The sequence below is a fragment of the Cheilinus undulatus genome, linkage group 13 (assembly GCF_018320785.1).
Source record: "Cheilinus undulatus linkage group 13, ASM1832078v1, whole genome shotgun sequence".
Lineage (NCBI taxonomy): Eukaryota > Metazoa > Chordata > Actinopteri > Labriformes > Labridae > Cheilinus > Cheilinus undulatus.
Genome location: NC_054877.1, coordinates 9,478,706 through 9,490,743, shown reverse-complemented (window position 1 = coordinate 9,490,743; position 12,038 = coordinate 9,478,706). Strand labels below are relative to the sequence as shown.

Here is a 12,038-nt window from a genome sequence, read left to right as displayed (position 1 = left end):
TTTTTAATCTCAAAATGGTACTTTTTAATCTTGTAATTTTACCTTTTTATTGCACAATTTGGACTTTTTAGCTCATAATTCTTATTTCTAATCTTACAATTATGACCTTTAATTTAATAATTTTGACTTTTTATCACATAATTATTACTTTTTATCTCATAATTTGGATGTTTTATCTCATAATTATTACTTTTTATCTCATGATTTTGAATTTTTATCTCAGAATTATGAGATCTTAATTCATAACTTTGCCTTTTTATTATAATTATTACTTTTATTCTCATAATATTATTTTATTACCTCATATTTTGCCTTTTCATAGCATAATTTAGATTTTTTTATGTCATATTATTTTTATTTCATAGGGATGACTTTTTTTTAATCTTAAATTTAGTCTTTTCATCTCATAATTTTGACTTTTATCTCATAATTATGATTTAGTTTTTTTTTCTTTTTTTCCTGAATTGCCTGACTTCCATATTTTTTTAAAGTGGTGGAAATGGGCTTCCACAGGAATCAGTGTGGTTCTGAAGTATACATGAGACCAGAAATCCTACATTTTTGGACAAGTCCAGAAGTGATGAGCTTGAGTGGCCGTAGCTGCCTTACACCTTTCACACAGGGCTGAGAGATCAGGAAAAACTTAGTGCAGTTTACCATTAGAGGACTGTAATCTGTGTAATACCAAAAATTGAATAAGTTGGAGTAAAGAGTTAAATGAACATATATTTTAGCCTCCCAGATGTAATTATCAATTTCATGCTATAGCTCTTCTTCCCAAGCTTATCTATTGCTGTCTTGTGATTTGACCAGTCTGTTGGACAAAATGTTTGCAAAAGTTGAGACCCTTGCTGTGAGGAGAGCTCAGTGGTGGTTTATACACAGAATTATCAGCAGGTAGGTGTTCAAAAGATGCAATTTTTTGCTGAACAAAATTTCTCAAATGTAAATACCTAAAGAAAAATGCTTTTAGGCAGAAAAAACATTCTGCAATTGCTCAAATGTGGCAGTATTTCGATTTATATACAGATCCTTTACAGCAACAGTTCCCTTTAAGGCTCCATTCTCTGAACACCCTGTCTACCATAGACGGGGGGATGAGAACAGAATTGAGATGAGTAGTAATAACAGAACTTTCTCATTTAATCCCAGAGTTTTTGGGCATGGGACAGGACAAGATGATCTTTTTTTTAGAGCTGCTGAGGATCTGCATGTTGTGAAAATAGGTGCTGGGTGAGAAGAGCTGCAGTTCTCTGTTCAGCTTAAGGAAGAGTTAAATGAGGGTTGTGTGAGCTGAAGCCAGGCTGCTATTTCCTGAGATCAGTTTGACTTTCACTTTCACTTTGCATGAATGAGTCATTTCTTGTAAATCCTGAGAGGAGGTGAATTGTGTGCAGCTTGACCCTCAAAATAGAAATAAAGGTGGAGTTAGGCTGATGTGATGCATGATGTCATAAAAAAGGGCGATGTAGCTGAGAGCAGATGATTGTTTTTCTGTCCAACAACAGACCAGCTCTTCTCTACATGACTCAGCTATGGCCAGCAATATAGGTGAGTCAGTAAGTCCTCTACTCTCCGTCTGTTTGGCTCTCTGCCTCCTGTCTACCTTTCTCTACAGTTGTGTTTCATTTTATTCTCAAAGTTGCGTTGTCATCCCCCATGAAAACAAGGTTTCATCGTACGCGACTGCGCGCACGTAGCTTCTTATTTGTGACGTCAAGAAAGTTCGTAACGAAAGAACGTGCATTACGATGTTTGAAGCAGAAGAGCAGGAGGAAAATTAAACCGGAGCGTCTGCACATCAGGAGGGATTCTGCGTTTTTAGACGTTGTATTCAGACTCTGCATGAAGGTGACTGTGCTCCTCTGGCGTGTGTGTCGGCGTGCGTGTGCGCGCTCTGGAGGAGGAGAGATAGGGACGGAGAAGTCAAAATATTACCTCCTAAGTCCTTTCCTATCCACTTTTCCTTAACGCCGGTGAAACACGTCACAGGGTAAAAGGAGAGCGGGGGGGGGGTCTGACCGCACTTTTCCGAGGCGGATGTTACGGACGTGACGTGTTATTTATGTAAAAACTACAATTTAACATCGATGGACTACAAAATTCACATCCACCACTCGGTGCATTCTCCGTGTTGTTATGAGCTGCGAATGAAACGTGAAAAACCTCGAGGTGATAAATATGAGCTCATTCAGATTTTTATTTCCTAAAGTCTCCTCAGGACGAGGAAATGTGACTGTAAACATCTAGAACAGCAGAAACTTTTCTCTGAACTCTGCAAAGTCAATACAACTAGATGAATGATATTCAAGTCATTTTATTTCACACCATTAAATCGTTTTGTCTCATTTCCTACCTATTCATTTGTTCTTTAATTCTTTCATCTCTGCTCATTTTGAGTCTACTCTGGTTCTGGCTTTCTTTCAGCTTAGGTGAAAATATTTATAAACCACTCTTACCTGCGTAATTATGATGATAAATATAATAACAATATGACAACATGCCACCTTTATCACTTGAATTGGTAGTGATTTAAAAACTTTTATCACATTGACTTTATATTTTTTAAAATAGCTACACAAATGCAGTTTGACATACTTGTGTGATCGGTTTACTGTTGGGATAGAAATGGAAATGAGAAGGAAAAATGCTTATCATAAGTGGAATTATATCGTTTTCATATTCCTCTGTTCATCCCTGTTTCCTTCCGTTTATCACATGAATTGTAGGTTTGGAAATGAATTTTACTGTTTAAATCAGGGCTAGTAAAGTTACAGTCAAACTGATCACTTGTTTTGATGAGCAGTCAACAGGTGCGTCACTTTAAATGAAGTTTATGCAAAGAATTGTGGGGCGTCTTTTCATCTCTCCTTTGGTAAAGGATGGTCCAGTGTTTCCTAGGCTAAAGGAGATAATAAAGGAAGTAACAAAGCTCCTTTCCTTAGCTGAATCTCCTTGTCCTCACTCACTGACTCTGAAGTGCGCTCCTGCCAAGTCTGTGAGGGTTTAGGGCTGTCCCTCCGTCAAGTCATAAAGTGCATGAGGGATCTCTCACAGACTTTTTGAGCCCTTCATGCACCCTTTCCTTGAGTAGGCATATCTGACTTAGTGTGAGGAAATTACCCATAGTTGACTGCATTGTGATGTATGACAGGGATTTCTGGGGATGCCCACTAGCAAACGCTATAAAAGTGAAGTGAAAAGAGCGAAATTGTAAACAAAAAATATGGAAGGTCCAAAAAAGGGGTGGACGTTGCAAACAAAAGTATTTTTCCTGTAAGTAAATTATTTAAAACAGCCTTCATCCACAGAGAAGATAGATCTATAAGTGAGGCATAGTTGTTATCTTTGTTTTTTTACATCTGCAAGATGCCGACTGCCAACAAAAAAACAAAGGGCTGTTCCATTTCTCTTTCTACCACTTCCAGCCCTTGCAGTCACATGCACTCAATAACTTTCCAGGTGCAGTCAGGCTCAAGGTTTAGGGAAAGGATGGAGATTCAGCCCTTATCAGTTAATGGCTGAGTCCCAATCTCTCTATATAATATACATACAGGGAAAAAATAAAAAATGCTTTCTGCAGTTCCCTTTGTTTCAGTTTCATTATTACCTGTGGCAATGACTAACTCAAGATCCTTCCATACCTCTGATTTAATTGAACTTTTATTGAACCAGAAAATCCTCACTGAGATTTCAAATCTCTTTTACAAGAATGTCCCAGCCAAAATTTCCCTGCATGACTTTCAGTGACTTAAGTCCCCGACAGATAGAGCTTTGTTTGACGTCATCAATGTCGATCTCATGAATATTCACATCCCTTAATGAGCCATGTGCCTGCTGCCTGAGTCAGTAAACAACCCCAGCATTGCATGCAAATTATCTCATAATAAATATAATCAGATTTACTTGTCTTGGAATTGGCATATTTTACCACCTGGATATTTTGACCGTTGATATTTTTATCTGCCCGATTTCCAACTGTGAAATCGGCCAAATGCTGGCAAATACTGGCTAATGGAATCTCAGATTAGGTCATCTTGCAGTGGAGGACAGACCCAGGTGTGTTAGTGCCGGCATATGATTAGAGCTAATTCTCTGGTGGCGAGAATCTATTAGCACATGCAGATCTCTATAGTCTCTCTGCTATTAGTGTGGCCAGTTATTTCTAAGTGGACATATGCCCAAGGGTTTTTGCTTTTCTACATTTGTAGCAAAATGTCCTTGATCAATAAATGAGTGATCACTCTCGCTTTGCTCTCCCATTATGTATCGAGGTGGAGTCCGTCACCTGTGCATCTCACATCTAAACAGATGGAATGGAAGAGGAAAAGAGAGATAAGCACTGTTATGTTTTTGTTGTTAATATATGAGTATTTAAAACAATAAAAAACAACAAATCCTGACTGCCTCTACAAAATTGATGAACATGTGGAACTATACCGCAGAACTGGATGTAACAACAAAGAGATTCTTTCTCTTTTGGCTCATAAACACAGTGCCTAAGATCTGCTGTTACAGTAAGAGTTGACTCAAAATTCTCAAAATCACAGTTATCAGACTGAGATCTCGTTCCTGTGGAGACACGTAACACAACGGACATCTGTCGGCACATTAGCGGTTAAGTGATTGGAAAAAAGGAACAACACAGGGCCCCTTTTTGTTTATCAAAGAGTTTGTACTGTTGGCTATAGGTCCTCTTGATAACATATCACACCCCAAACTTTGGAAGAGCCTGCCAGAGGAGATCAGACTCGCAGACTCAGTCCCTCATTTTATTTCTTTGCTGAAAACATTCTTTTTAAATAACAAAGGTTTTACTCTCTGATCTTAACTTTCTATTATTATTAATGTTTTATCTATTACTCTATCATGTTCTTAATTATATTGCTTGCTTCTTACTTTGTAGGATTCTGTCTATCTGTCTGTTTAAATACATGTTGTGTGAGGCACTTTGTTATGTGTTTAATTGTGCTATGCAGATAAGTATTATGAAGAAATAGAGTACCTAATTCTGTATACATGTTTTTTTCTGCCATCTGATCAGAGCTGATGAGATACAACAATGAGGAGATCCGGATCGTGATGGTGGGGAAGACCGGAGCTGGGAAGAGCAGCACAGGAAACACCATTCTGGGAAGAGAAGAATTTGAAACGAAGTTCTCTCCTAAATCACTGACCATATTCTGCTCCAAGGCCTGTGGTGAGGTGGATGGACAGAGGGTTGCTGTCATCGACACTCCAGGTCTGTTCGACACCCAAACTGATGAAGAGAAAACCAGTAAAAACATCGCCCAGTGCATCTCTTATGCCTCTCCTGGACCCCATGTCTTCTTGATTGTTATCAAGCTGGACAGATACACGGAGGAAGAAAAGAAGACGGTGGAGAGGATTCAGCAAATCTTTGGAGAGAAAGCAGACAAATTCAGCATGATCCTCTTCACCCATGGTGACCTGCTCAGAGGAGGGTCTATAGAGGAGTTCTTGAGGGAGAGTGAGGAGCTGCAGGAGCTTGTGGCCAACTGTAACGGACAGTACCACGTCTTTGACAACAACCTGGAGGATCGTTCTCAGGTGAGAAAGCTGCACAACAAGATCAGAAACATAACAGAGATGAACAGAGGGAACCACTACACCACTGAGATGTTCCAGAAGGCCGAGAGGGCGATCGAAGAGGAGAAACAAAGAATCCAGAAACAGAAAGAAGAGGAACTGCGTAAAGAACAGGAGGAACTGGAGAAGAAAATGGAGAAAAAATATGAGCAACAAATAAGAGAAGCTAAAGGTGATGTGGAGAAGGAGAAACAGAAAAGAAAAGATTTAAAGAAAAAGAAAGAAGAGGAAATAAAAGCACTGAAAGAAGAGCAGGACAGGAGGGTAAGGAGGGAAGCAGAGAACAGCTCTAGAAATATTGAGATCATAATGGGGGTCCTTGGGGTCTGTGCATTGGTGGGTATTTGCGGTCTAACAGGCAGATTGCCAAATGTACGTCTTTGATTTGTAAGTTATTAAGTGCAAAATCAGTTACTTTACTGTCATATCAGCACTTGAATATGAATTAAAAACCTTGGTTCCCAACCTGGGGTCCAGGACCCCCTTTGGTGGGCGCGATGGCCTGTCTGCTCTGAGATTTTTAAAATTACTTTCACTCAATACCTAAAATCTTGTTAAAACCCATACAGTTGGTTTATATACCAAGGCCTTTTGCTATCAACACTTATGGTCTGGGCTTTTGGATTTGGCTTCAAATGATAAAAACAATTCAAATTCATGTGTATTTTTGACAGCAATATGTTAGTTTGTTCTGTATGGGTCCTTGGGGGGGTATTCTTAGATATTTGAAGGGGGGGCTCAATGTAAAAAAGGTTGGGAACCACTGCATTAGTGCTCATAAGTGTCATTTTTAGCTGAGAACTGATTCATCTGATTCATGGGCTGTAACAATTCTCATCGTGTAATTCAAGTGGCTTGATTAGAACAAAAATCCTTGGAACAAATTATCTGCCTCGAGGCCTGGCTTAAATACCAGCCATGCAGGCATTTACGCCCATGTTGTAAGCTTGAACATCACGCTGTGTCATTATAACGAAACATGCAGTCAAGATGATGCGCGGCTTGTAAATCATGAGGGAAGAGAAAGATGATGCAGTGACATTGACAGGCACAGTCCTGTGTTTTTGATGCATCCACGGTCACTATGACAAATACAGCACTAAGCCTGCATGGGTGAAACCAGTGATCTTTGAATCTGTGCCCTGTCTACATGACTCACTCACATGAGACAGCGGCCAGTTTGTGTCTGCACACTTCAGGGGATTTCATAAACTTCACTGATTGACCCAACAGATTTACACCCAACGCCACGATTCAAGCCCTAAACATGTTAGCAAATAGGTCAGAGGTCATCTTCATTCAGTCAGGATTTGACAGGCCATAGAAGCAGCTTTTTCCCTTAAAATGTGTTCACCAGGTCCAGAGATGGTGTTAAAAAGTCAAACATGTACTATAAATCAACTCACAAACAAAAAATGTGGTTGCAAAAAATTAAAAGTGAACACCATTTAAAAAAATAGACCATATTCCTGTAATAAGAGTACAGCTTTCAGGCATCATTAGACCACTGTCTTAATGATGGAGCTTTTTTCTCGCTAGAATAGGGAGTATTACACTCATGCATGAAGTAGAAGATGTTAAAATGAGGAAATGCCACTTTACCTTGATGACAAGTGAAAAATAAAAATTAACTACAATATAAGAACTAAAGTTGGTGTGAATCTCTCCTTCTCAAGATGATTCGATTCTAATCTCGATTCACAAGCAATAAATCGATTCACTGATGACTCATTAAAATACAGATTGATTTGATTTGGTCCGATTCGATCCAGTTTAAACAGATTATGGAATCAAAATAACTTTTTGTTTCAGCAAAACTTACAACAAAAGGGGGAATCACAACAATTTCATTATAATCTAAGTTTATTTCAGCTCATTTATAATAGGGTCTTAATCTCAGGCCTCTTGTGCAGACATTCTGAAATTATGTTTAAGAAAGTTTTCATCACACACCTGCCCAGGTGTCTCACTTTGACAGTTATTTGGAAGATTAATATTAAAATGAGTTTTTACTGGTACATACATTTTTGTTCTTCTGTTGTAACTTCCTTAGCATTATTAATCCTAAAAATAGTAAAAACTAAATATCAAATTTTCCAGAGAAACCCAAATTAAAATAAATTCAAAATCACAAGGAGATTTGGATAGACAGAGCTCTGTGTCTGCTAGTACAGAAGAATAAGGGGTTAAATAGTATTGAAAACAGTAAAATAAAAACAGCTTTCTATACATTAAATTTTCTCCTTTCATAATTCCTCTTAATGTGAGGATTTAGTCCACATGTTGCCAAAACATGGTTATTTCCTTTCTCTGTGTGTCTGACTGTTCTTGATTGTAGGGATGCACCGATACCGATCCTAGTATCAGGTATCGGCCCGATCCAGCCCCTCAAAGCTGGATCAGGTATCGGTGGGAAAGGGCTGATCCTTAATGCCTTTTTTACAAGGTTGTTTGCACTATTTTCTCACAAAATTGTCACTTTGTTTATAGTATGTGGTTAAAAACACTTGTGTAATACAGTTTTGTACTGGAATGTTACCTCTGATGCACTCTCTTTGTTTTTTGCTGCATTACCAGTCTACAGGGTATAAAAGTTTACAATTGAATAGTAATTTCTGTAGGTCCTGAAGCATTGTTTTTACCAAACTGCTGGTAAACATTTAAACACTTTATAGTTTAAATAAATATCAACTTCAGTAATCTATATGTACTCATTTTTTGCCTTTTACCCAAAACAATTACTAGTCTTATCTTGCAGTAGGGCAAGCAGGTTATTCTTTTAACACTGGTATCGGATCAATATTGGTATCGGGACCAGAAAAGGTGGATCGGTGCATCCCTACTTGATTGTTTTCATTCTTGAATTAATTCACTGGAGAACAGCTGCTCTCCAGCTCAGTGAAGTCCTCTCTGTTTAATATCAATCAGTGGGCTCAGATGTATTGATTATGTCACCAAATCTGTTTAACATGTTACGTAATAAAACGGGTTGTTTTATGGTAATAACTGAGGACTCCCACAAGTTTTAACTCAGAAAAGTGTTTATGTTCAGGTCTGTTTGTGCTACGTTTAGTGTTTTAGCTCCTCTGTCTCAACAGGTGAGATTTATGAGCTGCCGTAGTTCTTAATTGCTTTTCCCCAAACCATACAGACAGGCCGACATTTCGAAAGTTATCCCCCCTTCATATTAAGTCCACATGACTTGGGGTGAATCCCATTTCTACCCCCTAGCCCTTATCTTAGCCCTACCCCTTGGTTTTGCACGTTCATGTCAGGTAAAGTGATGTCCCAGCTCTCTTTTGAATCGAGGGGTAGGGCTAAGGGCCAAGGGCTACATACAGGGGTGGGTAAAAATATCGATTAATCAATGCATCGCGATATTTCCTCCCCCAATTCAATATCGATTCAGCAAATCCTCTGAATTGATTCACCTCCTGGCCAGTTGGGGTCGCTGTGCGTGTGATTCGCGTTGTATGGATGGAGGCCGCACTGACCAAACAACCAACCATAATCATGTTATGTGAGGTTTATCACAATTTCCAAGAGGACAGAAATATTATTATAGTTTACATGCACTTTACTTTTTCAGTGTTTATACAGAACTGTCATGTTTTTTACTTTTGTACCCCATATGCACAAATAAGTTATTATTGTGCAAGGAAACATTTTCAGATGTTTTATTGCTCAAAAATGTGAGGTGACCTACCAAATATGTTCACATGGGCATGAAAATAATTAAAAATTGTCAACAGGTTATTTGTGTATTTCTACTTCTTACTGAATCGACCCTGAACCATTTAAATCAATGTCAAATCGAATCGATATCGAATCGAATTGCAACCTAAAGAATCGAAATCAAATTGAATCATGAGGTTCTTAACAATACCCAGCCCTAGCTACATAGCCCTTGAAACGAAGATTTTTCAGGACCACACTTGAAACCAAGGAGTACGATGAATTTCCCCTCCATGTGCTGCATTCAATCGTGAAATGGTACAACAGACTACGAAGGATAAATGAAAAATATTTTCAGCATAATGATTATAGAAAACATAACAGTTGTGTTTTCTCATATTCAATCTTTAGCCACTGAGGATTTAAGTTTATTGTAGCTTTGGTATCTACAGGTGTAAACGAGGGTTATTAATTGAATAATTAAGTGGAGAAGATCAATGCAGTATGAATGAGATTGTTGAAGCTTTATAGTCACCTCTGATGACGCAGCTGTTTATCAGCAGTGTGTGATGATGAACTGCAATCAAGTGGCGTCTCGTTTCTCAAGGGAAGGTTTTCACCCCTTCCCTTATCACTCTGTTACAAGAGGAAGGGGTACACAAAGGGGTAGGGCTAAGGGGAAGGGTTAAGGGGTAGAAATGGGATTCACCCTTGATTTCTGAGGGGCAGAACTGTAAAAGATGTTTTGGTGATGACCGGTGACCATCGAGCACCTACATCAAACAGAACTCTAATGTAAAGGTAAAAGGTCAACAGGGGTCGCATGAGATCAAAGACATTGAGCCAAAGCATGGCGGAACAGACTATGAAAAAAAGCTTCTGAGCCTCAGTGAACCGATCTCCAACATTAAAACCTGTCCAAAGACCAATTCATGCCCCATTTTTACCGATCCAGGGCTCCACGGACCGATGCACTCGGACCTTTGACGTTAAGATTGTTAACTGATCCATATCAGATTATCTTTACATGGACACAGGGCTGAAAAATAACCAAGATTACTTCACATCACTGTGATAACGACCAAGGGTAAGGGGGAATAATTTTCTCAGGTTTGTTTTTTCCCATTTTCCTTTACTCCGACTTACTTATTGCCAGGGCTAGACTCAGCGAAGTTCTGCCCTGGCATTTTTTCCAACAGCTGGTCAACCATCGGCGATCCCTAAATAACCCGCTGCTCCTCTGTAAAGCCCGATTTATTCTTCTGTGTTAAAGCTACGCTATGCTAGCCAACACCCTTGGTTCCCAACCTAGGATTTTGGACCCCCTTTGGAGGGTGTCAGATGTTTCAGCAGCATGAAAGGCTCTGTCTCATCCAAAATTGGTCAAATTAGATTAGAACATTATAGTTAATACCATGATACTTTTTTAAATAGGAGTGGTGCTCAAAGGGAAAAAAAGATGGAGAACCACTGGTGACTTCCAGACTTCTGCAGTAATGTTGTGTTTTCTGCTGGGAGACAAATGGCTGCAGACGGCCATACAACTTGTCCTATCTACTCGCAAACATCCAAAAATATATACGTGCAATTCCTCATCCACCTCTCTCAGTGACCTAGTAAGTCCAAAATAATTTCCTCTTCCTCATCCTCGGCTAAGTCAGCAGCTGTGCCCTCCATCTTCCCCTCTTCTGTTTTGTCATACCTGCAGTATTATCAACTACTGCTTAATAATTATCAGCCCCACCTCCATCATAAAACACTTCATTTCAGTTGCCAGGGTTTACACAAACAAGCAGGAAATGTGGCGACAGGACCGGAAACTGGCGTAAAAATCACACTGTCGAGTCGTGTTTGGGCCGAGCAGTGACATGAACTCACCAGTATTAGTGCTCACATTGGTGTTGGCTGCTACAGCGTAGACTTGATGCAGAGGCATAAACCAGGCTTAAGGCTACACAATGTACAAACCCAACGGTATCCTGGGTGAACAGACTGAAAAAAGACAGAAGAACAACCAGTCTGAGTAAAGTAACAGTGAAAGGCAAAGTGAGCAGAAAGTGTAGGTTTATTAACCGCTATTTCTCCAAACTGTTACATATTGACCTTTTAATACTTGAGAGTGATGTTCAAGAACATTCTGCTAAATTTTCACGACCTTTGCAATACATCTCATATCCTCCAGAGACCTGAGCTTTTGTTTGGAAAGCATTTTGAGTTTTTCCTAATTATTTGGGATAAGGAGGGTCTGATATGTCAAAACATGAGGGTGTTTTTTTAACTGGAATTTCTTGGAAGAATTTCCTCTCCAGAAACAAATCAAAAAATTATCGAAAAAGTACCCCAAAATTTCTTTAAATAATCATCAAATCTTGCATTAAAACTTTATCATAAAGTTTATAAAGTCAAATAAAAAAATCCCACATTCTATGCAAATTCATGACATTTTTCAAGCAAATTACTGAAAGAACAGAACATTCACCCTAAAATTTCATACCAAATTCTGAAAAAAAAAAAATCCCAATGCATTCTCCAAAATTCTGTGAAAATGACAGAAACATCCAAATATCTGAATAAATTCCCTGAATTTTCTATGAAAATTCCTAAAATATTCAAAAAACAGCTACCTCAAAATTACCAATTTGATTCCTAAAAGTTTAGAATAAATTTACAAATTTATTCTTGAAAATGTCCCAAAAATTCAAGAAAATGTACCCAAATTCTTCCAATAATACTCTTCAATATTTGCCAACATA

At 38.6% G+C, this 12,038-nt stretch overlaps 1 protein-coding gene across 1 annotated transcript; it reads left to right on the top strand.

Annotated features, from left to right (window-relative positions):
• Positions 1-1,435: 1,435 nt before the first annotated feature.
• On the top strand, positions 1,436-9,071 carry LOC121520766 (GTPase IMAP family member 4-like). Its single transcript, XM_041804377.1, has 2 exons — positions 1,436-1,551; positions 5,045-9,071. The coding sequence occupies exons 1-2, from the start codon at positions 1,536-1,538 to the stop codon at positions 5,992-5,994; spliced, it is 966 nt and encodes a 321-aa protein (XP_041660311.1). The 5' UTR covers positions 1,436-1,535; the 3' UTR covers positions 5,995-9,071.
• Positions 9,072-12,038: the final 2,967 nt, after the last annotated feature.